General features: G+C 33.5%; 2 protein-coding genes across 2 annotated transcripts; one reads left to right on the top strand and one right to left on the bottom strand.

Moving 5' to 3' along the window:
• Positions 1 to 726: 726 nt before the first annotated feature.
• On the top strand, positions 727 to 15,439 carry LOC113510754 (katanin p60 ATPase-containing subunit A-like 2). The gene is made up of 8 exons (XM_026894290.3): positions 727 to 854; positions 5,970 to 6,134; positions 10,519 to 10,707; positions 11,805 to 12,013; positions 12,349 to 12,532; positions 12,628 to 12,824; positions 13,718 to 13,965; positions 14,603 to 15,439. The coding sequence occupies exons 1-8, from the start codon at positions 807 to 809 to the stop codon at positions 14,731 to 14,733; spliced, it is 1,371 nt and encodes a 456-aa protein (XP_026750091.2). The 5' UTR covers positions 727 to 806; the 3' UTR covers positions 14,734 to 15,439.
• LOC113510621 (BTB/POZ domain-containing protein 2-like) lies at positions 15,247 to 25,099 on the bottom strand. Its single transcript, XM_026894084.3, has 4 exons — positions 24,103 to 25,099; positions 22,369 to 22,822; positions 21,841 to 21,987; positions 15,247 to 21,504 (listed from the first exon to the last, which is right to left on the bottom strand). Exons 1-4 carry the CDS (start codon positions 24,864 to 24,866, stop codon positions 21,346 to 21,348), a joined length of 1,524 nt encoding a protein of 507 aa, XP_026749885.2. The 5' UTR covers positions 24,867 to 25,099; the 3' UTR covers positions 15,247 to 21,345.
• Positions 25,100 to 26,830: the final 1,731 nt, after the last annotated feature.

The raw sequence follows: 26,830 nt of genomic DNA, 5'->3' as shown, positions 1-26,830 counted from the left end.
ATGGAAAGTGGTAACCGTTGCCTATAGACATGTGCAGTAGCATGGACATAACAGAGTATACTGTTTCGCCCATGATACCCCCGATGCGGTGACATTTTTGAGGACTTAGGTGTTATTCCTCCGTACCCAATAAATTCACGCCATATCCCACCCTTCAAACCGAAACACAGCCATGCAAACACAACTGTTTTACGGTCAAAACACGAATGGGACAGAGGTACCCAAGCAAGTTCTAAACCGATTTGGAAAATTCTTTTTTTATCTGAAAGGATACCTACAGATTAGTTTCACAGATCCATAGTTCCATAATCAGATCAATAGTTTAATCTTTAGAGAAAAATAATTGTTTTTTATTTAGTGGGAGTCTCTCTCTTCGTCCACTTAATTACTGAAGGTCGTGTCCTTGAAAGGTGTCTGTTGCCTCTCTTACGATATTTCCCCATTTCGCACGGTCTTCAGCCTCTAGTTTGTGTGCCACAATCTTTAATTACGTGAATACCTAGCTTTCTTTATTTTAATTTATTTTAAGTTCTAATTTTTTTTTAATATAAATCATACGAATAAAATATATAAACGTGACTACTTTAAATAAGAACAATGTTTTGAAGAAACTCACGTTTGGGCTACGATCTCTTGCGAGCAAACTCTATGCCACGTGTTTCCGTTGCGTGGCAACCTAACAACCCTTGGATACTACGCGCTACGTCATTTTATCAATAACTGGAAGCTAATAAACCACTTATTTTATATTGTATTTGTGATATTTTCACATTCTAGTGTTTATTTTGTATAAAACAATTAATATTATGGCAGGCGTCACTAGGCCTATGAGTCAAATGAGAAAAATCGAGTCGGTAAGTTTGTTTAACTGTGCTTTGTGATAAATTTAAATTTCCCATGTGGTCCTGGCATTTTTTTTGATGGGTGAAAATGGTATGTAATGGAACACCAAAAAAATGTACCTTATTCTAGCATATAAATTAATTTTAATTCTGACATAATTTTAGATTTTATTTCACAAAAATAACTAACTTCGATTGTGGCAAAACCAGCTGTTTTGATTTAAAAACAAAACTACTGAATCGAATTTGATAAAGTTTCTATAGGATCAATTTGTAAGTATATCTTTTTAGATAAAAATAATTTTCTAATATATATATATATATATATATATATATATATATATATATATATATATATATATATATATATATATATATATATATATAATTAAATATTTATTTTAATTTCTGTTTAGCACTACTACTGCCTATTCACTACTTCCTACACCACTGTGTTAGGTTGACTGGAAGAGATCTCTTTTAAGTTATATAGTTAGAGATAAGTTCGCCTTTGCTAACATTGTTATTAACTTATTGTTGTTACTGTACGTTTTAGTGCAATAAAGAATATATATATATATATATATATATATATATATATATATATATATATATATATATATATATATATATATATATATATCATCATCATCATTTCAGCCATTTTCCATCCACTGCTGGACATAAGCCTCCCCCATAGACTACCATAAAGAACGGTCCTGAGCCATCTGCATCCACTGACTCCCTGCAATGCGGATTTTATGTATTGATGAAAATTTTTAACCGCGAACAATATAGCCAAAAATTCCTTCTGGGTCTGGCTGTAGTTTAGTTCGGCAGGGGTGAGCTTGTAAGCCAATAAATTGTTTCATTTAGTACAAAAACCTCCTTTTGTAGTCGATTGAAAATGTGGAAGTAGTGAAGACATTGAATTTACTAGGTACAGAGGAATAACACCTGAGTCCTCAGGAATGGCAACGTATGGGGGGTATCAAAGGGCGAAACAGTGTACTCTGTTATGTCCATGGTACTGCTCATGTCTATAGGCAACGGTTATCACTTTCCATCAGGTGGGCCGTCAGCTTGTTTGCCATTCTAAGTTGTAAATAAAAAAAAAAACTTCGCGTATTTGTATGATGGGTTTCCTACGTTGCAGTAAATTAATGATTTTATAATTTATCTTAGCATGGCATATTATCGTATAATTTTGTTGTCGTAATATTATAGGGCATATAACAGGGCATATCTATTTGGGGGAGGGGATTGTTAGTAATGCGGACTGCCAGTCTTATTGCTAGCAATATACCCTGTCAGATCGACCTCCACGTGGTCCCCCCTGGAAACTATCGGGCTGAATTCTAAGTGTATGCGTCAGGATGGGCTAACTGGCCTGCATTTTCATTCTCACCTCTCATCTCTCGCTGGTGTCCTGACAATGTATATCGTTAGCGCAGGCGTGGTTACTATTCCATTATTATTCATTAAAAAATATATCTATGTACGTGTATGGAAAAGTTTTGAATTTACCATCAGTAATAAATATTTATTATATATTTATTTAACACATTGTTGCATCGAAATTATAGGACTTGTTGAAGAATTTTCGATAAGTATAGTGTAGTATTAAAGGCGGTCTTATTGCTAAGCAATCTCTTCCAGACAACCTTTGGGTAGAAAGAATTAAAGAACAAATAGGTAGGTGGCGCGTTAAGAAATAGATCTGTTAAAATAATATATATAAAAATAAATATTGTTTTATTTTAGTATATGACTGCCCAAAAAAGGAGTATAATGTTTTCAGTCTTTATTCTCGCAATAGCGATATGGACAGGCTTTGTACAAGTAGATAGAATTTTGAAAATAATATACAACCTGTTTCACTCGCTGATAATTTAGATTTCTGTAGGGAATGATTTTTTTTTAAATGATTTAGTAGTTTTTGAGTTTGTCCATTACAAATAAACAAACAAATCTTTCCTCTTTATCAATCAACTTAGAAAAGAAGGCGGTTTTGAATTCGGTTGTATTTTTTTATGTTTGTTGCTTTATAACTGCGTAAATCGATTTGGAATATTCTTTTTGTATGATTACGATATATATATATATATATATATATATATATATATATATATATATATATATATATATATATATATATATATAATTTATAAGATTAATCTCATAGAAACTTTATAAAAATCGGTTTTGTAGTTTAGTTTTAAGATCAAAATCTGGTTTTGTCACAATTAAAGTCAGTTATTTAGAACACAGTGGTTAACTATATAATTTACGGTGCAAAATGTGCTTGTTTAATTCACTGTAGCACGACATAATATCGTTAAACTTTATCGTCACGATATAATATGGAGACGCTTTTAATATCGTGGACATGCACAAATAATACAGTAATCAACACATAGTATCACTGAAATGTTTTAAAGTATATTGTATTGTGTATAAATTTCATTAGGTCACTTCAGTTTATATTTATGACTCTAAGACATATTTTATTTTATTTAACTCTTTATTGTACATACATACATACATACATATCTGTCACGCATGTCTCCCATTAAGGTAGGCAGAAACAACGGAACGCCAAATGTATCGATTCAAACAAACCTCTCTCGCTTCTTCCACATTTATCAATCTTTTCATACACGCTCGCCGGTTACGGGTTCTTTTAATTTGGCCCTTCTTCAGCACGTCGCCTATTTGGTCGACATACGTCCGTCTAGGGCGGCCCCTACCGACATCTCCATTCATTCTTGCTCGATAAATCTCTTTCGTATTTATTGTACTAGAAACAAAAACTTACATTATATAGTCATCAGCATGTTTTATTAGTAATAGGTACTATAAATTTGATAGTTTGTTACCTCTTAGCGTTATAACGGTTTAATCAGGGGGAAAGGGGTTGTTAGTAATGGAGACTGAGAATCCCATTGCTAGCAATATACCCAACCAGGTCGACCTACTCGCGGTTGCCCCTGGAAACTATCATGGTTAATTCCTGATGAATTCATCATGATAGGTTACCATACCATTTTCAGCCATTAAAAAAAACGGTTTAATCAATCATTATGAAATTTGGTAAGAGCGTATTATATGGGATGGAGAATTAATAAGATTACTTATTACCCCGGGGGGAAAGGGATTGTTGGTAATGGAGTTTGACAGCCTCATTGCTAGCAATATGCCCTGTCAGGTCGACCTCCACGTGGTTCCCCCTGGAAACCATCGTGAACAATTCTTGTTGAATTCGTCACGATGGGCTAACTGACCCGCTTCATCCTCATCTATCATCCTTCACTGGTGCCCCGCCGTTGTATACCGATAGCGCTGTTGGGGATACTATTTCATTAACACCCATACTTATTACCTCGATCAGTGAATATGTCCTGGTCATACGGACGAAATCGCGGACAAAAGCTAGTCCAACATATTTAGTAGCGTAACATACCCCAAGCACAGTATTATGTTATCTGTGGCCCAAATAACCTGTGCCTCACTCCACGAAACCACTGGAATGCATGTTAAAATTGAACGACCCTTCTTTTGTTTGCGATATGAACGGAACATGACAGATTTTACACAATTTACGAGGAGATTAAACTTGAAGTGTGGTAGACGTTATGAACGCTTGCCACGCTGAGATTTTCATTATTTCGTAACGTCATATACGTTTAATGTACTTTTACTTGTCTAATAATTAGCTTTTACCCGCGACTTCGTCTGTGTAATCGGGATATGTTTTCTAACTGGAAAAAAATAGGCTTTGTTCTTCTATGTATCTTCTCCATCTCTTATAATCCTGAATATGATAGCAAGAAGATTCGACTGCGCTTATATTGGTCACTGTTGTGATGTCTCAAATGGGATGCTTCAGTGATGACCAAATTTATTATTTCTTTTTCTTTTTATCTATTTATTTTATTGTTAGATGTATTAACAATTGACTAAGATTATGTTACTAACAAATTAGGTCATTGTAGCCTGTAATAATAAAGATTTAATATTATAATACCTGTATACCAAAAATAATAATCCATAATGATTGGCTAAGCTATCTATTCTATCTGTTCTCTTTTAACCAAAGGTTGTCTGTAAGAGATTGTCTTAGCGATAAGACCGCCTTTTGTACCTTTATGTGTATATTTCAATCTGTATTTATGTTACTGTATTTCATTTAAATTATTCACTTGTCATTGTATATTTTTATTTATGGTGCAATAAAGAGTTCAATAAAATAAATAAATAAATAAGCTGTTAAGTTGACAAAAACTTACTATTTTTAATCCTTTCTACCTATTTTTTTTTATTATGTCTACTGGCAAAAACATACAAAATAGATTAAAAACAAAATTTAGCGACAATCGTAAGCAGTCATATGGTTTCGTTTATATGTCATGTGGCGAGTTTGAATTGCCTCACGACATCAATGTATGAATCGATACAAATACTAGCAATTCTACAGGACATGAATGTCCGATAAAATTGAATGCTTTCAAGCATGACACGCTATTTGTATTAATTCTATTATTTTGTGTCTATTCGCTGGTAACTTTGACATGTTTTCGTTGCTATGGCTCTTGCGTTTGTACCTCATTTTTATTGCTTGACTTTTAAGATATTATTTGCGTGTTGCATGGTAGATTGTTAAATTGTTAGTACATTAATAGAACGAATTTATTCTTTATTGTACACAAACACAATGTTAAGAACAATTAATTTTTAACGTAATGTACAAAGGTGAGCTTATCTCTAATCAGAGACTGCTTCCAGCAAACCTTTTCATGTAAATTAAATTGATATTAAAAAAAAAAACTAACTCGAAACAAATTTATTACCAATTACAAATTAAATAATTAAATAAAATAATTAATTCGATCGTTGAATAATTTAAGATTGTGTTTCACAAAAAAATTGAATTTTGATAAAATTTCTATGTGGCCATTTGTAAGTATATCCTTCCAGAAAAAAAGAAAGATTTTTTCAAATCGGTATATAACTAATGGAATTATAAAGATAATAATAAACATAAAAAATATTTACCGAATTTAAAACCTCCTTATTTAAAGTCGGTTGAAAAAACAAAACTATCTACTTTGTTTTTTTTTTTTCTAGAAAGAAGCTCTATTTCGCGCCAGGAAACGGATACTCAAGTACTTGGTATTGAGTTTTCTGAAGCAGGAGGGTTTCTTTCACGCGGCCGAGACCTTCGCGTCGGAGGCTGCACTCACCGGGGACTACGAGGTCTGCGACAATATAGATCTGGACATTATCCTACAGGTCTGTCAGTAGATATGTGCAATGAAATATAAGCTTCAATAAAATGGTGGACAAAGTTATACAATATGGATTCACAAACAGTTTGTCTACCTGATGAAAAAGGGGTAACCGTTACCGATAGGGAAGGGATTGTTAGTAATGTGGACCATCAGTCCCATCCTCAGGTCCCCCTTGGTAACCATTGTGCTGAATTCCAGGTGTATTCATCACGATGAGCTAACTGACCTGCCTTTCCATTCTTACCTATCATCCCTTACTGGTGTCCTGCCAGCGTATACCGTTAACGCAGGCGGGGCTACCATTCTATTAGCATCCATTAAAAAAAACCGTCACCGATTCTTGCCATATTCTGTCATATACATGATGCTGAACATGACAGAATATCATCATCATCATCATCATATCAGCCTTTAACTGTCCACTGCCGGACGTAAGTCACCCACTTGGGGGTTTTGTCAATAGTTGTCACGCTTGGCAGGCGGAATGGCAACCGCAGTTAGGCTTTTTTTATGGATGAATATACTATGGTAACCCCGCCTGCGCTATCGGTATACACTGGCGGGGCACCAGTGAGGGATGATAGGTGACGATGAAGCAGGTCAGTTAGTCCACCGTGACAAATTTAGCAATAAATCAATCGCGATGGTTTCCAGGGGGAACCGCGATTGCTAGCAATGACGCTACTAATCCCTGTTGCTGACAATCCCTTCTCCCTCTCTGCAGTTAGGCTTTGGAGATGTTTTAAGAGGGACGCTTCTGCCCATCACTCGTCCTTCCTTAGTTGCCTTTTACGACACCCACGGGAAAGGTAGGGGTGGCCTACTCGGATGCTTTACATTTCATGAGTATTAAGTTTTGTGCCTGTATTAGGTAATATCATAGCCCACAAGCGGTAGTTTGATAACAGAAATATGGGGGAAGGGATTGTTAGTAATGCGGACTATCAGTCTTATTACTTGTAATATACCCTATCAGGTCGACCTCCACGTGGTACCCCCTGGAAACCATCGTGCCGAATTCCAGGTGTATTCATCACGATGGGCTTACTGACCTGTTTTTTCATCCTCACCTATCATCATTCACTGTTGACCCGCCAGTGTACACCATTAGCGCGGGCGGGGTTACTATTCCATCATCACCCATTAAAAACTTTTTATTACTCACAAAAGAGATACAAGGAATATTTATACAAAAAGATGAGAATATATTCTTTTTACGTATTTAGTTGATTTACGTATTTAAACAATTAAGACATGTATCGAATTTTAAATTACTAAAAACGGTTTATTTCGCTCTGTGTCAGTCAATTCTCACTTACTGCATTACATCATGGGGCGGAGCATGTAAATCACACCTTATCACCCTGGAAAGAGCACAGCGTGCGCTTCTCAAGGTATGCACATTTCACTCCATCTACTACCCGACACATGAATTGTACCGAGATTGTGAAATTCTTTCAGTTAGAAAACTATTTGTTTTATACATAACTTTAAAACAACATCAAATATTACCCACCGATCTTGATACCTCAAAAAGACGTAAAGACATTATATACAAAAAACATCGCTTTAGAACAATACTTTCACAAAGATTTTTCTGTTTCCTCGGCAGCCATCTTTATAATAATATAAACCGTATTTTGAACATATATTCATATTCACACTTCAATTGTAAAACTGCACTTAAAACATGGTTATTGAGTCTGACGTACGATGACACGGAGAAATTACTGAAGGTTGCGTATTAAATTACAACTTATGAAAATATTATTAAAATAATGTATATTGTGTAAGTGTGTGTAGGATATATCGGTTGTATAACCTTAACTATATAGGTGTATATATGTGTATGTATGTGTGTGTGTGTGTGTATATATGTATGTATATGTGTATGTATGTATATATATATATATATATATGTATATGTATGTGTGTGTGTATGTGTGTATGTATGTGTATATGTATTAATGTTGTTATTATATTCATAACCAGAACAAATTGTAATATAGTGCCAACACCGTGGGGTGAGGACCTGGTGATCTGTAACACAGGTTTATCCTACTTCAGACACCAGTTCTTCACAATACATTAAATTATGTAACCTCCAAAAATAAATGTATTAGAATATAATAGATGTACAACTGGTATTGTGAAGAGAATAAACTTTATTATTATATTATTATTATTATTCTTAGTTATACATAGGTACGTTACAATTCTTAACAATTTCTATCCCACCCAGTATGTAATGAGAATCTTTCCAACTTGTTCTATGCTCTTTTATTGATTCGAATAGTTGCGATAGTTACCAATTTATATCCGATGACAGCAGCTGATCTTACGCCCGACACAAAGAGTACTAATGTCATAAGTTTGAGAGTCTAAGTGTGTGTGTATATCAATATGTAACGTATATACATGTAGGCAACTTTTTTCTTCTGTCCTATTCGTGTTTCTGCTATCAATTGATGATAATGGAATCGTAACCTCGCCTGCGCTAACGGTATATACTGGCGGGGCACCAGTGAGAGATGGTAGGTGAGGATGAAAAAATAGGTTAGTAAGCCCATCCTGATGAATACACCTGGAACTCAGCACGATGGTTTTCAGGGGGGACTACGTGGAGGTCGATCTGGTTGGGTATATTGCTAGCAATGGGGCCCTTAGTCTCCATCATTAACAATCCCCCCCTCCCCTATTATCATCATATTAGCCATTAACTGACCACTGCTGAATATAGGCCTTCCCCATAAAGGAGGGTTTTGCCACGCTTGGCAGGTGGGTTGGCAACTACAGATAGGCTTTGGTGGTGTTTTCGTCGTTTAGAATATATAAACGCTCAGGCTGTGAAATGAGCTCTCTGCTGAGGGCTTTCCTAAAGACTACAGTATGCAGTTCTTCAAAAAGGGTATATTAAGATTTCTTCAGGGTTGACAATGCGTACGTGTCACCCCTAGTGTTGCAGGCGTCCATAGTCTACAGTGACCGTTTACCATCAAACGGGCTGTATGCTTGTTTGTAAACTTTGTCGTATAAAAAATGCTATAGAATAAAAAAAATAGTTTAAATTTTAAAATAAGTTTTTTTTTATACCACTGAGATGGCAAACAAGCATACGGCCCACCTGATGGTAAGCGGTTACCGTAGCCTATGAACACCTGCAATACCAGAGGTATTACGCGTGCGTTGCCGACCCTGAAGAAACCTCTTTACCCCCTTTTGAAGAACCCCATGCTGTAGTCTCTTGGGAAAACCTCGGCAGGGAGCTCATTCCACAACCTGAGTGTTCGTGGGAGGAAACATCTCTCAAATCGCGTACTGCGCGGTGTAAGTATTTCTATTCTATCAGTAAGCTGTTCTATATTATAGATTAGTGCGGGGGGAAAAGTGTAACCAAACTGTACTGGAATCAATATCAATAGGAGCGCCCAGTAACTACGTGCGAGCACGTCGACGGCACTTATTCGATGTTCCATTACGAAGAACAGAGTTCGCTAAACAGGCTCCCCTATCTCTTGCATTGAAACTACTCAATGATATTTTGAGCCAGTATCCGCAATTGGATTTATTTGCCTCCAACTTGCTGGAGTTTCGCCGGGTGACCACAGAGTATTTGTGTTCAGACGTTTTTGTTTAAGTCTTTTTATATTATTCTTGTTGTATATATGTAATATTCCTTTTTTTATATGTTGTTGTATTCATGCTTTCCTGGGTGGGCGTATTGGGAGACTGTAAGGCTCACCCAGTGGATGTAATAAATAAATAAATAAATAATCTACTAAAGGGAGACTTTATACAAAAATGGTTGGTTTGGGTACTAGTATAGTATTATATTATCTGTGTCTATAGATTGGCTTCCTCTGGACATCGATGGCGGAAAAAAGGTCATCATCTATTTAGATATAGCCCATATCTGTCGGATATCTATTTTCGAATATGTAATAATAATAATAATATTTATTTAAGAAAGATACAGTTGCATAAGGTACAATTTACAATTTTTACAATTTATATTCAACGAGGAAATATCTGCATTACCATCAGTCCCCAAACTAGGCCAGACCTGTATCTTGAGGACTATAAGTTATGTTAAAAGTCAATTAATTAATTAATTAATTAAAAAAATTAATATTCAACTAATTTATTAATTAATTAGTTAATTATGTTAAAAGTCATTCGAAGACAAGTCTGTTATTCAATATTATTTTCTGGATAACAAACTTTTAACATATTCATTATTGGACTAGTATATGTATATTGTAATTAAAATATATAGATATTGCTATATATTTCCCAACCCTACTACTTTAGCAATTTTCTTTTTATATTTAAGACTTTGTTACTTGACCTGTTTCGAATATAATGCCGTTTGATTTTTTTCCAAGGATTATTGCAGTTACTACCTTATACGGTTCAATAAGCAGCCCCAGTTCTGCCGCAAAGTGGAAGAGAAGCAGCCACCGCGCCGACCCGTCACCAGGCGAGCGAGGACGGAGCGCGCGGCGGATGAGTTGCCGCGTTGCGACACGGATGTCGATCTGCCTTCCACATTTACAGTCACCAAGATGTTTAGGGTAAGGTTTACTTTCTTTTTATACGATTTTAAATTGCAGTGGTACCCTGCATTTTTGTCGCATTTTGTTAAGAGAGGGACTGGCTGAAAACCAGCGTTGTGCAGCTGTTCACATTGCGTTGGGACACTTACAGCATCAGCTGAGCCGGTTCCTTTTGCCTAGTATGGGACACTTCTTTTATATGTATTTTCTATTATAATTGTGTTTTTCTGGCAATAAATGTTTTTTATTCTATTTTTTCTAAATGGAAAATTGATTGACTTTTATAATGATGGAAAGAGGAAACTATATAGATAGGAACAGCTCTATAGACATCAAAGAGTGTGTTAAGACCACACATTAATTACTATTTCTAACGACCGGTTTTATGGTAATCTTGTTCTTCTTCGTTCTACTCCTATAGGAGGTTGCTCAATATAAAGCCAATTCTAAATTTTGAAGTTGCCGTTTTGAAGAACGAGCCAAATTTACTCCCACAGGTTTTTCACTAGACGCTTGAACACTGGACACATGACACACAGACATAGGACACTAGACACGCAGATAATGGACATTCAAACACTAGACACTCAGACACTGGACACTTAGGCACTCAGATACTAGACACTGAACACTCAGACACCGGCACTAGGTACTCGGACACTGGACACACGATACTCGGACTCTGGACACTTACACATTCAATACTCAGACACTGGACATATACACACTCAGACATTCAACACTTAGGCACTTAGACACTCGAACATTGGACATTCAGAGACTCGAACACTAGATATTCGAACACTCGGACATTGGACACTCGAATATTTGCACACTAGACATTTTGACATTCAGACACTGTTAATGTCATAAAAGTCGAGTAGTAACCTCGTCTGTGCTATCGGTACAAGCATACATTGGCTGGTTACTAGTAAGGTATAGTAGCGGTCGACTAGATCTAGCAAATTGCTAGCAATTACTAGTATAATCAATCCCCATTGCTAACTATTCCTCTCTTCCTCTCGCCCCAAAATTGGTGGTACTACCACATTCTAGTGCATGTTAAACATAGTACTTCACTACTATAAGGAAACCAATTGGGCATACTGTTTCAGGAAAATGAAGACATGTCACAAAATGCACGACACGTTCTCGAGAGGAAACCTCTGGCGGGTTTTATTGCGAAAATGTCTTCAGATAAGAAGCAACTTGTGGAACTGCTGTACCAAGATATAGTTATGCCGATGGATGTAGCTTGGGACGATATTAAGGGCTTGTCTTCGGCGAAGAGTCTGCTAATGGAATCTGTAGTTTACCCTGTTAGGTAAATAAAATCTTTTAAAGGAAATATTTATAAACAGCTAAAAGTGTAAAAAAATAGATGCAGCTATGTTTTGTGTCAAAAATCATCGTCAGATATCCATATAATAGGTTTCTCCTATTGGGGGGTTTTTGCCAGTGTAGTTGCCACGCTTGGCAGGCAGATTGGTAACCGTATTAAGCTTTGGTGATGTTTTAAGAAGGATGCTGCTGTCCATTCCTCGATCATTAAGTTTTTAGTCGCCCTTTACGACGCCGTACACGGGAAAGGAAGGTATTCTATGGCAGCGACCACATGCAATACGGTCATCTAATATCATTTAATAAATATTATTCTAGATATCCCGAAGTGTTTACTGGCCTTCTAGAACCTTGGCGAGGAGTGTTGCTTCACGGGCCTCCAGGAACTGGCAAGACGATGTTGGCCAGAGCTGTCGCAAGCGAGAGCTCGTGTACTTTCTTTAATATATCCTGTAGCACTGTCATTAATAAATGGAGGGGAGAAACGGAGAAGATTATCAAGGTAATTCTTTGGCTCAGTAATTTGAAATCTTCTATTTAATATTAGTTGATAAAGACATCCCAGCTTTTTAAATTATGGCATATTCTCATTCCCAGGTTCTCTTCGAAATGGCGTCCTACTATTCGCCGTCGATAATTTTTATTGACGAAGTGGAGACCATAGCGTCGGATCGTTCTGCCTCTGGGGAGCACGAGGCTTCAAGACGGATGAAAGCTCAGCTTTTGACAGAGCTAGACGGTATCAGCAAGAGGGACGGTGTGGTGTTTTTGTTGGCGAACTCTAATATGCCATGGTTGGTAAAATTTGAAGATTATTAAAATTTAACGAAGAAAATACTGATTTTTATATAACTATGGTGGCAAATAACTATACCGGCCCATCTAATGCTAAACGGTAGTTGTAATATTTCATTATCCATTAGCTACCATGCTTAGCAGGCGGATTGGCAATCGCAGTCAGGCTTTAAAGATATTTTAAGAGGGACGCTGCTGCCCATCCCTTGCCCTCCCTTAGTCGGCTCTTACTACACCCATGGGATAGGAAGGAGTGACCTATGCTATACTAGGATCTCATGTTATAATTTATAGTATAACGTAATTTATCGGGAACGTAAAATAAGACATACCGAGGGACGTTAATTAGTGTGAAGGATGATATATTTTTTTAGGATGGTAGTAATATAGTAACCCCATCTATGCTATTTTTAACGCTGGCGGGGTACCAATGAAAGATGATATGACGAACGATAATGCGATATGATTAGCAACATGGATTTTAATTATTTTATATATCAATTAACTTTATGGACACTCACTATTATATATGGTTTCTTTCATACATGTGCTTATATTACTTGCATACACCCACTCTAACTTGCCTACCAAGCTTTGAAATCAAAATTTTTGTTTGTATAAATAAAATCCGTTATTGGCTGTATTCATAAGAGACATAGCATGTAAGTTATTTTTTAAGAGATGTGAATTTTTGTATAAAATAAATAAAAAAATAAACATGATAACGCGCTAGGCACCATTATAGACAAATATTTTTCATACATACATACATATCTGTCACGCCGGTAGGCAGAAACAATGGAACGCCAAATGCTTCGATTCAAACAAACCTCTTTCGAATACAAATATTTTTCATCTGATGATAATGTTATTTATATACATTACATTGTAGGGTATTAGATCCAGCCATGTTAAGAAGACTAGAGAAAAGAATATACATACCGCTACCAGATTTTAAGACCCGAGTGGAATTGTTCGAGAAGTTTCTCAAAGTGGGCAACATGGAACTATACCCAAAGGTGAACTTTGAAGAGTTGGCAGCGAAGACCGAGGGCTACTCGGGCAGCGATATCAAGCTGGTCTGTAAGGAGGCACTGATGTGTACTGTTAGGAAGATGTTGCCCACTATGAATGGCAGAGGTAATTTTCAGTTTCAATAGCATTTAAGTATGCAGGATTTTAATATTACAGTTGTACAAAATGTTAATTAGTGTAAGCTATTCTTTAAAACTGGTGTTAGTACTCATTAATAGAGTTTCAAATATTTTTATTTTTCCCAGAAAAAAAAATTTAATCTCCTCTCCTTCCAAAGGTTGCCTGGAAGAGATCGCTCTTAGCGATAAGGTCGCCCATTGTTTTCTCATTGTGATTATTTCTTGTAATTATTTATATTTATAATAAGTTTACTATTGTAATCTTTTGGAGGAAAAATAAAAAGTATCTATCTATAATACCAAAAAATACCACCATAGCCCTCAGAAATCCTGAGAGCTATGGTGGCTTGCTGTGTAGTCCCAGTATAGAATATTGCTACTCCTTCTTTTGCCGTGAGTGTCGTAAGAGGCGAATAAAGCATCTCAATGGTCGACGAATGGGCAGTAGTGTCCCTCCTAAAATATAATTAAAGCCTAATCGCGGTTGCCAACCCGCCTAGCAAGCGTGGCAGTCACTGGCACAATCCCTCTTATGGGGGAGGTCCTTGTAAAGGTGTGGTGCCATGCATTCGTATTTTGTAATTTTACTATCAATAAAGTGACCTGATCAATTCTATTCACAGGCAGTGCGAACAATCGGAAAGACCGCGTGCAGTTATCGGACATTTTGTCAGCTATAGAAAAAACAAAACCGGTCTCCAAGAATTTGGCAAAGAGACACATTGACTGGCAGAATGAAATGGGCTGTTCTTAGGAGAACCATTCAAGACTTAGTAATGCATCGAATGTGGAGGTTTTTAATAGTAAATGAATTGAGAAAACTGTTTTAATAGCGGAAATGGTATGACTGTCTCATATCTGATAGTACAAATCAACAATCGATTGAATGTTTTCATTTGTTAGTATTTTTTTTTCGAGTTTCTTTGAGAGTTTTAACAAAACATTTGCCTTTTTAGTTCTTTTGAAATTGACTGGGGGATGTTGGGAAATAAATCAGATTGTTTTCAACTAGTTGCAGTTTCGGAAATTTTTCTGTTGAACAGTACATGCTAATTTTTTTATACTACAAAGGTGGCAAACAAGCATACACTCCGTCAGATCGTAAACGGTCACTGTAGCCTATCGACGCCTACAACATTAGGGATATCACATGCGCGTTGCTGAATATTATTATAAAAAAACCCATGCTTATCATGATGCCCGTGAAGACTTTTGTATAAAAAGAATTTGGTTACATTTAAGATTTAATGGATACTAAAATAAAACATTAGTATAATTTAATTTTATTTAATTAAAGACATCTATGAAACACCGCCTCGTTCTATACAAAATACTCGTTTAAAAATACATAATCTAAGCATAGTTACATTACATTTACAATTCCTCCACTACGTTTTGAATTTGGTAGGCAAATAAAATAAGTACGTAAATAATACAATAAAAAATTATAAAAAATATCATTTGGCATTGTTTTTTTATTATATTTCCAACATATGAGGGCTTTCCAGTAATACTATATAAACGCAATGTTAACCAATTATGAGTTATTAATTGGAAATCAGTGTGGGATTTCAAGCTAGCACATCAATAAAAAATCAATACGAAGCCACTATATTCTGCGTGTTATAGTACCCTCCTAACCCCTGGAGGTAAGGGGGAAAGGGATTGTTAGTAATGGATACTGAGAATCCCATTGCAATATACCCAACCAGGTCGACCTCCTCGCGGTTCTCCCTGGAAACTATCATGGTTAATTCCTGATGAATTCATCATGATGGGCTAATTGGCCTGTTTTCATTCTCATCTATCACCCTTCACTGGTGCTCCGCCAGCGTATCCTGTTAGCGCAGGCGGGGTTACCATTCCATTTTCACTCATTAAAAAAATACCTCTGGGGGTATGTTCCGAATTCGATGAAATTTGGTAAACTATATATATATATATATATATATATATATATATATATATATATATATATATATATATATATATATATATATATATATATATATATATATATAACCTAAAATGACGGAGAAAATAAGAACTGTCAAGAACGTGACTGTCAAACTCAATTTGGTTGTATTATTTGTTTTTTTTTTTAAGTTTGATACCTCATTACTTCCTCAGTTGTAAACTGAATATTTTTTTATCTGAAAGGATAACCTACAGATTGGCCTCATAAATAAATTTTATTAAAATCGGTACATTAGTTTAATTTTTATATCAAAACAGCTGGTTTTATAATATGGTATAACATAATCTTAATGAATAATTAAGATTGCGAAGAGTTGCATTTATAAACAATGTGGAAAAAAAATCCATAAGAAATTTTGTTGATGTCCTATGCATAATCCGCAAGAGGTTAGAAGGGTATAGTGCGTGTGACAGGCCACTAAAATTACTAGAACGTAAAGTAGAGATTAAATAAAACATTTGACCGTGAGGAAGCCTCAATTATAGTTATTGACTTCGACTCATTTCGTGGATATTATTGTTAAGAGAAGTTTATAGATTTTTCTTCTTTTAGTATTTTTAATTAAAAAAAAAAAGCTATTGAAGAATGAGTTATAGATTAATTAGACTTATTCAATAGTTCTTTTTCTTTTCCTTAAAGGCAATCGGTTGACATTTTTACAACTACTTCTGCCAGCGTCATTTATAAGAATAATTCGTAATTTGAAAATTATTTTTCTACAAGTAATATTCAAAGCATACCACAATTATAATAATCAATTACGTATTATCCCATTGCGTATTTATGTTTACTTAAACTTCAGCTGTTCGATTTGAACTAAATGTTCACCTTTCCCGCCATTTTTTTCATTCCATTCAGTAGTCAATACACAGTAAAAATTGACAAAATGTTAACTGTCACTCGCATCACGCTATAACCCACAGAATATAAATATTATAAATAAAGGATTTAGTTCGAGCTGATAGGAAATAAAAAAAATACACTAAAAATGGCAGTGATAAAAAGCGCGCGAATTTGAAGTTTAAATGACAGAATTCTAAAAGATGCAGCCAATTTTCGTTTAAAAAACTGTACCTGTACGAAAGTTAATAGGTTATGTGAAGCGTAGTTCTTCCAATACATGATATTCGAGTTTGAAGACCAAACTCCATGATTATATTGCAGAATTGCTAGCATTTTTTTTTAACATATAGCCGCGTACAAAAATCTATTAAAACTTTTATACCTTGTCATATCATAATAACAATTTATTAATGTTTGTAATTTTAAATAATGCCATTATGATAAAGCAGCAAACTGTAACATATTTTATGTACTGTACAAAACTATTTGATTTATAAATTATGCGCCGAGATTCATTCTTTAAATCATGTTGTGATCTGTGAAATCATTAACAATAATTTGACTAGAAAAATAATAATTCACACTGAGAAGACGGTAAACAGAAGATTATACATTCAAATATTGTTAATAGTATAAAAGATAATGTTTAAAAATTTGGCAACACGACATAGGGCGTGTATCGAAGAGTTTTCCTGTGTCAGCCAAAATTATAATAAATAAGGCGTACTTATATACTAATATTCGTAATTATAAAAACCTTGAAAGTCCAATAAATTTATTTAATTGTTAAATTGGAGTGAAATTACATCGCAACTCTATCTCCAACATGAATTGTGTATATTATACATGTATTCAATTTTATACACGTTATAACAAATGTATAATAACATTTTTGATTGTGTAGATGTCATATCAAGGGTTTCAAAATTGCGACAAGTGTTATACTTTTCGCAAATGTAACATATTTTGTAACACTTAATTTAGTAGAAGACAACATTAAAAACGGACTCAAAATAAAAAAAAAATAGTATGGTATAATTATCATGAAATTTAAAATTTAAAAAGTTTATTAGAAGTTTCAAGTTTTTATAATCCTGTCGCGCTCAAATACATATTCTTAATTTCACGTTATTATAACATACAAAAAAAAAAAAAAATCTTTTGGGATTTATGGTCCCAAATGTTTTTAATAAAAAATGATTTGGTAATATTGTATCCATCTTTCAGTCGCTTGTGCACTCTCTCCACGCACCTATCACAGATAATGTATAGATGTAAGGTAAATGTACCGGTTGTTGACCACACATTGTATTAGGAATTTTTTGTAATCTAGTAAATACAGAAGTTCATTGTAACATTTTCAAGTTGTTATATGATTGTAATGCACGGCCAACAATTTAAATAACTTTGACTATTTATATTCTAAATATAATATAAAATAGGAAAATTAATATATTAATACCTTCGTTTATTTTAAATTACAAGAAACTCAGTAACTGACCTAATGTTTTTATTGTAATTCTATGGGTATTACGAAGTTTTTATGGTCATAGAAAAATACGGAGGGGAGGGAGAATTATCTTCTCGAGTAGTGAACGTTAAGAGAAAATATGCAATTCTGTATTTATGAGACTTGATAATAATTTTTGATTAATAAAAAGGAAAAAAAAAAACAGAATCAATTGTAGAACTATATGTCAGAAGTGAAAAATACTGATCTTTATAAACTTGAAAACATAATTTTTGGATTATTAAGAAATAATCTTTTATGACGTATTTTTATTAATAAAATATTTATTAGTTGTATTGTTTACAATTTAAAGTATGAATATAAATATCTGAACGTAATCGTCGCAGTCAGTGCTTATCCCCATCCTAATAAGTGGCCAATGTGCCTAAAGAAATTTTTACATCAATAGTAATAAAAGAGACAGGTATATTTTTCTGTTTCACTTGTCGAGTTGCCTCCCTCACATCCTTTCTTTTCGATTACAGTTATTATTATTTTACACATTATATGATAAGGCAGGACAGTCACTGTTCCAATGAAATAACAAAGTGATGGTGCCGCATTCAAGAAGCATTAACTTTTGCACCGTTCAGTCATTATAAAATTTAAACGCCTTGCATTAAGAATATTTTTTTTTAATATATTAAAAGCTAAATTCAATGTGTTAAATATAAAAAAAAATATATATACGTAAGTGGTATCAATACATTTTTCACGTCGATTTCATTCCGTGGTTACCACGTGACGATAACTAGTACTAACACCCTATCAAAAATATAAAAGAGAAATACATTAACAATTTTTAGCTACTTTTTTTTATAAAGTTGATGATTAAAATAGTCAAAGCAATTATGTTTTTTTTTTTTTTATGTTCAATGATTAATCACGTATGCAATGGATGAAAATTAGAATGCTATCTATCGCTTTATATATAAGCAGCAATATGGATACTTGTGTTGCAACATTGTGATTTTTATATCAATTTTTATCAACTGAAGTTTTTAAAATAACATGCACTACCTTATATGCTACAATACTACTAATTTAGTAATATTTCTCTAAGTGTAACTTTTGTAATCATGTCGCCTCTTTTAAAGTAAAAATATTATTCCTAATCTACACATTTCCAAAATGTCCATGTTCCATTTTATGAAGATTATAAATTTATTATAGTTCACATTACCTTTTAGTCAGTTTAGATTACATTAACCTTTTTGTTATTTATAAATTTGTGTAAAATATTATTAAAAAAATATGAGATTAATATACAGAAATTAATACATTTTATTATAAAATTTGCATATATACAATACTCAATGCCTAAATTAATAAAATAATTTTTAAATAGATTGAAGTTTTGTAAATTATTTATAATCACATAGAAAATTACAAACTTGGGAGACAGTGGATTAATGTTTATTTTAATACAAAAAATTAAAAAATAAAATAACATGCTGTGTTTAATATGTACTAAGGTTATTAACGGCAAACATATTTACTACATTGAAAATATTTTTTTTCACTACAATATATTATCTGTAATAAAAAACATAAAAATTTACGCGAACCTATTAAGCCCCGTAGTCTTGTACTTGGTTTTTCAGCAAAGATTAAGACCCGTGATTGTTTAAGGGATTTAGATTTTATTTGTAAGATGAAAATTTAAAATTCAATTAGTAAATTAAAATCATAGAGGGCGTTCTCTCTGAATTTGCCATGTAGGCAACAAATAATAAAAACCCCAAATGGCGCTAAACGTTAATGTTGCCAGTAAAATAAATAAGTTTTAACATTTTTCCAATAACGTTAATTTTGGGCGCTATTTCAAAGCGGAGTGTGATTTCATTCAACTACATATCTTTGTTATTATTCGTTGCCTCAGATTATGCAACTTTGTTTCAGTATTTTAGGTAACAACCGATGCATGATGACCGTTTTTGGAGCACATAATAACGACAATAACATAAATAGTTTATGTTTAGCTTTATTATTGTAATATGGCTCATTCTATATAATCCGACCGATAAAAATACTCGTTCGTAAATAATTAACTATAATTATTACGCACGATGCCTTTTAGATTTGGCTGGGTAAACATTTAGTAATTAATCATAATTTGTATAAATTCGCAATTTTAACTCTTTTGGTCAACTTGACGACACAACCTTTCTTCATAAGCACATTCCTTTGTAAAAAACGGAGCTCTGTAATAAAAAAACTTTAAACAAAAACAAAAAAAAAAAAAAAACTAAGGTTTTGTTAGCAATGGGTTTTTAGATCTTATGTTGTTTAAAAAGAACCTTCTTTGTTTCAAGTTCTGGAGAGCTCAGTGGGTACCATTTTGCAAAATAAATACCCGTATAATTTTGTCGATGGGCATTAATAATTTTTTTAAATGTGGCCGTTATTTTATCAAAGAAGTATTTAACAAAAACGTCTAGATCCCTGTAATATATAGCTGCAAATTGTGACATCTTATTATCGTAATATGATATGTTTTCATAAACACTAATATTATTTCAGGAACATTAGTCCGAGTGTAGATAAATTAAATTATTTTAAAAGAACAATTGTAACCTGTATTGTAAAGAGATTTCAGTGGTAAGATTGATTTGAAAATTTAATTTTCGAATGGTAGGTAATAACGTTTTGGCATTGTGACTCATGTAATCGATCATTGTTAATAGGTCTTAAAAAAATAAGACTTGCATATTTTGTTCTTCAATTTATGTAGTCTATAAGAAAATTTAAAACATAAATATGTATGTATAACATATATAACAGTATGGTTTTCATTTGTTATTGTAAATTTAATTTATAATTAATTTGGTTGACATTTATAATAGAAAAGAGATTCTATAAAAGCGGAAACTGTGGTTTTTTTTAGTTATTATTATTATATTTTTTATATGTTTCAAAATCAAAAATAATTACTCCTTAAACGATTTTTATAATAAATAATAATACCCCAATCTAAATTTACTGATTGTTTCTAAATGACCACCACAAGTTTCCAATTTTCTTTTGTATTTTTTTTAAATATAGAATATTATGGCAGGTATCTGACCATCTTCCACGGAGGTTCCGTTATTGTTGCCGGCAGCATATGAGAATTGGAACACAATTTTTTCGCCGTTGTTGCAGTCAACTGTCACACATCGCAGCCCTTTGGTGCCATAGTACGAATCTGTGCCCTGTAAACGACAATTAATAAAATAACATTGAGGCACTCAAAAATATAGTTACAAGATACAAGCTTTAGGGAAGAGAGAAAGGCAGACTCTTCTTTAAAAATAAAAATTAGGTTTAATAATTAATAAAACCCAAATTAGTATCATCTTTTTTTGACTTCTTGATGTGAATTTTGGGATAGTAATGCTATATAATTTTTTTATTTATTTTATATAGTAAGATTGGATGTAGACAGAAAAGTTCTGGAAGTTTTCTGAATATGCCAGACCTCACTCAGGTTCGATTTAAATTTAGGATTTAATCAATTTATTATATGTATATGAAATTTTCTAGAATACCTTAAGTTTAGCACTAGCTATATATGATGTGTTGGGCAGTATCTCAACGGGCTCTTTGAACATAGCTCTGAATGTATCATCAGTGCCATCACAGCAGAAAGTCGTTGTGTTAGATCCACACACCTTTTTTGTAGCTAGGTGAATTATCTGGAATATAAAATATTAAATTTATTAAAATATATCATTGGCTATCTAAATATAAATATATATAGTATATATATAGTAGATATATATAAATATATATAGTAGACCTATCCTTGTAGTGACAATGTGAATTTTTTTACGTGAAAAGGTGGCAAAAAGAAGTATGCAGATCATCTAATAGTGATTAGCACAGCTCATGAACAATAACAACACCAGAGGAGTCACCTATTTTATCAACTTTTCCAAGATTTTCTTTTTGAAGGACTTCAAATCATAAAAGAACAAAGTAATTACGCCCACTGGCAATAAAGGTTTTTTTACCAAATCAGTTTGTTTTGCAAATTTTAATTATATCAAAAGAATATGGTGGCTTGAATTACTTACTTGTAAATGCACTTCATATTCAGTAGGTCCAAAATATGATCCATACAATCCAAAGCCTACTACGAATATCCTCTGATCCACTGTGAATCTAATCCTATCCGTGGTGCCACTGTAACCCCACCGGGACTCAGTTTGAGGGAACCTATTGACTGTTAACTCTTTGCCAGTCATGCAGCACCGTGGTGTATCTAAAAAGCCTACATTTGGTTTCGGGTTCACTGTAAAGTACAGGAACAATTGGACTATCTCCCGGTCGTCCAATAAGCCACTCTGTGCAGGTCCCATTGCAAATTCTTCTACTGACATTAATGGGAACCTTATAGCGTTGAATGCTCGACCTAAAACCATTCGCTGCTTTGCAGGAGTGACGGGGAGTTGACGACGAATGCATTCTGCTTCGGACCATCTCAACACAGCTGAGAATATTTTAGCTTCACGAATTCTAAGTGTGTCTCTAAAATAAGAAATAAAAATATGAATTACAATAGTATTAGTTATTAGGTGTTTTCTACATATTTGTAGTAATTTACCTACCACAGGGAATATATTTTTAGAATTTTAAGTAAGGAATCAAAGATTTTAATTCTTGCTTTTGTTGAAACTTATGTTCAACAGTTGACGAAACCAACAATATAAAAGATGTTTATATGTAAGGTCTCAGTAAAGAAGTCTCAAAAAAGATTATATATATATATATATATATATCAATACTATAATGAAATTGTAAATAGAGTTTTTCCAGTGTAAATTAGCTAAGGAATTATAAATAACAATCAAAATTTAAATTATCCATTTTTAAAATAGCTTATTATGGCAACATATGAAAATTACTGAATGGATTTCAATACAGTGCAAAATAATCAAATACAGAATAAAGCAATTAACTACAGTGACTACATGTTCTCCATTCAATGGTTGGCTGGAAGAGATAGCTCTTAGTGATAAGACCACACATTGTTTTCTCAGTGTAATCTTTTATTTGTTTATTTAGTAAACTTATTATTAATACAAACAATAAGTTTGTATTTATAATAATGTAATCTACTGTAATCTTATAGAGGAAATATTAAAGAGTATCTATCTATCTACATAATGACATCCATACTAAACTTCGTATGACAGCTTCCATCTATATCTAATTGTGTCCGTATCAAAATCTAATTGCACAATGATGAATTTACACATTTATAAATGTTAATGCAATTTTTCATAAATTTGTATATATATTAAATCTTACGGCAATAATATCATAATGAAAATATTGTAATTAAACACAATTTGATAATATTTACATACATCAATATATACATAAGGGGGGACGGATTGTTAGTAATGGAGACTGAGAATCCCATTGCTAGCAATATATCCAACCAGGTTGACTTCCTCGCAGTTCTCCCTGGAAACTCTCATGGTTAATTCCTAATGAATTCATCATGATGGGCTAACTGGCCTGTTTTCATTCTCATCTATCACCCTTCACTGGTGCTCCGCCAGCGTATCCCATTAGTGCAGGCCATACCATTTTCATCCATCAAAAAAAATTAATTACATAATTTGTACTACCTACATTAGTACACTTTATTATGTAACAAAGTATAAAAGTACCCACTTCGATATATATGACAATATTTTGATTTTACTACAATTCTTATTATTAATAGATATGAAACAAAAAGAAATCAAACCTAAATGGTTTATAAAAGGATAAGTAAATAATGATATTATATAGCTCACCTTTCAAGCACTGCATTTAAAGTATCCTGGTCTATATCAGTGAATCCTTCAGCATTTAAAGCATCAGCTGTATTCTTGTCAATCATCTCCAGACAAAGTGCAGCCAGCTGGGGCTCATCAAACAGCCGTGCTTGTGTTAACAATAGGAATGCATTGTCCGTGCCTAAATTACTTTTAAGGAAGTCAACACAGTGCTCCTCTAAAGCAGCCACTGCATACTTCTTAGCTGTGTACAGTGTAGTCATAACACTCTCTGGACCGATTCTAACTTCATCTGAATAAAGAAACTTCAATAGGTGAAGAAAAGCAGCTGGTTCTACATCTGGCAATTCAACCTCATCAGACTTAGTAGCTAGTACACCATTAAACATTGCGTCGAACACCGCACTACCCACAGACAGCACAAATTTATGCGCGGGAATGACTTGCTGATTTGCATCTTTACCCACAATGAAGTGGACATCACAGAGTATTTCATTGTTGAATAGGAATGACAAACGTTCCTTCACAGTGGTTTTAGTCGCTTGCCAGTTGTGTAGCCGTCCCCCAGTATTGTTTGTGGGCTGTAGGTTTTCTATAGCTGACGAGGAAGCGATATGCTCCACAGCCTGTCCGTTGTCTTCTTCTTGCGCTAAAACTATTTGTCTTGCGTGTTGGTTCGAAGGCAACATATTCTGAGGCGGTGCCTCGTCACCCTCAGCACCATCGTCGAGTCTCACATTTAGAAGTCTATTAACAATATCATTTTTTGACCCGGATGCCATATCTACGAAAGTTTAACACATAAACATATTACGCAAATCGCCGGCGTTTTCGGTGGGATAAACTATCAGAAAGTATGTCGAAAATACAGCTAAAGTATATTTTGTCGTATACAAAGTTAACAAACGCAAAATAAACTTAATTTCAAACTTTAATGAAGCTTAAATATGAAAAATTGTTTATCACGAGACAATATTTCGATAAATTTTGACATGACCGACATTACAAAATGTTTGACAATTGACAATGACAACAGCATGACAATTAAATACTGGTGTTGCTATTTTTATAGCATTTGTACAAACCATTAAAAAAAATTAAGTGTTATTTTTAGTCTGTGGTATAGACGCAGAACTTATTAAGGCCTATTATTACGAAATAAGGACGAATGAAGGCAGAAATAAGGCGAATTTAGCGAATTTTACATAGGCTCATTTATATGTAAACTCATTTGTGCTATGTTAAACACCAGAGTAGAGAAAATACAGACTGTGACTAAATATTCTTTAACGAACTCAAGAAGTGCATTTACGTAAAAAAAAAAAAAAAAAAACGAATATAAGTAATAACTAATTCCCGAGGTAGGTATGTTAAAATCTATGTTTCAGGAGTTAGTGCCCTCTTCATAAATTTCATACAAATTTTGACACGTTTGTTTTAAGAAATTAAGTAAATAATTAGTTATCACACTGTTTTCATGGTGATCCCGGAAGCTGCTTGGCCTGAAAGAATTATTATGGGGGCAATGGGATCACCATACCATTACAACCCCTCTTCTCATAAATGGGTACTTACGTATGTAATACACATAAGTTCATATTAAAGGAAAATAAATTTATTGGATTCTTTAAATTATTTACATAGGTACGCTTGCAACATAGTCCAAGTAATTGGAACATATACTTTTTACTTATTAATCAATGATCTGAATAAATGATATTTGCCTTTTGTCATAAATTTTATGATGATTTGTTGAGCCGAAGAGATAACAAACATACAAATATGTTTATTTTATATAATAACTATGTCCTTGTTTTGTATAAACTTTTGTAAATGTTATTTACTTTTATAAATATTTATTTTATTTAATAGATTTAGTATCAGTGATAAAATATACTAATAAAGTTTCAGAAAATGTATTTAAATGTACAGTGTCTAAGTATTTAATTGTACGAGCATAAATATCTACATATCGTTAGTAATGTGGTACCGTTTATTGAAATAGCTGGGTAGAACAAAGTTTACGGATGGCGTAAACAAAGATATACCGAGTATCGGAGTTTACAGGCCGCGGAAACTGCGTCTCACTGAGCACGGTGGAAATGGTAGAGCTAACAATCATTTACACCAGGCGTGGTAACTTTATGATGATACCAAGGCATCATCACTTACCACTATTTGTCTTCACGTCAAGTTTCAAGGAGGGAAGAAACGAGTCCTTACATCTCTCGCTTCGCCCATACTTATATAAGTATATGCATGGCGCAGGTTTCGGAGACTCTTGATTTCTCATTCAGGTAGAAATAATCGGTCTAATCACTACTATTTGAGTTATGATGATGATTCAATTTAAAGTTATATTAATACTAACACTCAATACATCCAGATTTCCAAAAAGTATAAACACATGTAATGTTTTTTTTGAGTCGTGAACTTCACAGAAGTTTCCAGGAATGAACTGAATATATGTACCGCCACAATGTTAGCAACGGTCAATACTTAGTAGTATTCACTGCTTCATACTTTCAGTGGTGGTGTTACCTTGGGTATGAGGGTGTTTGATTTTCAATGGAGATTACACATATTTAACGATTTACCTCTCATAGCTCGTAATCTCTATGGGAAATTATTTTTAAGGGTAATAATTTATACAGCTAAGACTTATTCTATTGAATATTATAGGTGTGAAAGTTCGTACATTTGTTTGTTATGTCTCGCCGACTTAAAAGTTCCAGGATTAATGGTC

This window comes from Galleria mellonella, unplaced genomic scaffold (genome assembly GCF_026898425.1).
Source record: "Galleria mellonella isolate WM207_F2 unplaced genomic scaffold, CSIRO_AGI_GalMel_v1 utg905, whole genome shotgun sequence".
NCBI lineage: Eukaryota > Metazoa > Arthropoda > Insecta > Lepidoptera > Pyralidae > Galleria > Galleria mellonella.
Note: the sequence above shows the minus strand (reverse complement) of the source record. Positions and strands in the feature narration are given on the sequence as shown.

Bases quoted from the DNA above. Each gene is read 5' to 3' on its own strand.
- LOC113510754 (XM_026894290.3), top strand. From the start codon at position 807: ATGGCAGGCGTCACTAGGCCTATGAGTCAAATGAGAAAAATCGAGTCG. The intron at 10,708-11,804 runs GTAAGGTTTACT...ATACTGTTTCAG, and splicing joins CAGTCACCAAGATGTTTAGG to GAAAATGAAGACATGTCACA. The intron at 12,014-12,348 runs GTAAATAAAATC...ATATTATTCTAG, and splicing joins TCTGTAGTTTACCCTGTTAG to ATATCCCGAAGTGTTTACTG.
- LOC113510621 (XM_026894084.3), bottom strand. From the start codon at position 24,866: ATGGCATCCGGGTCAAAAAATGATATTGTTAATAGACTTCTAAATGTG. The intron at 21,988-22,368 runs GTAAGTAATTCA...TTTATATTCCAG, and splicing joins AATATGAAGTGCATTTACAA to ATAATTCACCTAGCTACAAA. The intron at 21,505-21,840 runs GTATTCTAGAAA...TGTCGTTTACAG, and splicing joins TAGCTAGTGCTAAACTTAAG to GGCACAGATTCGTACTATGG.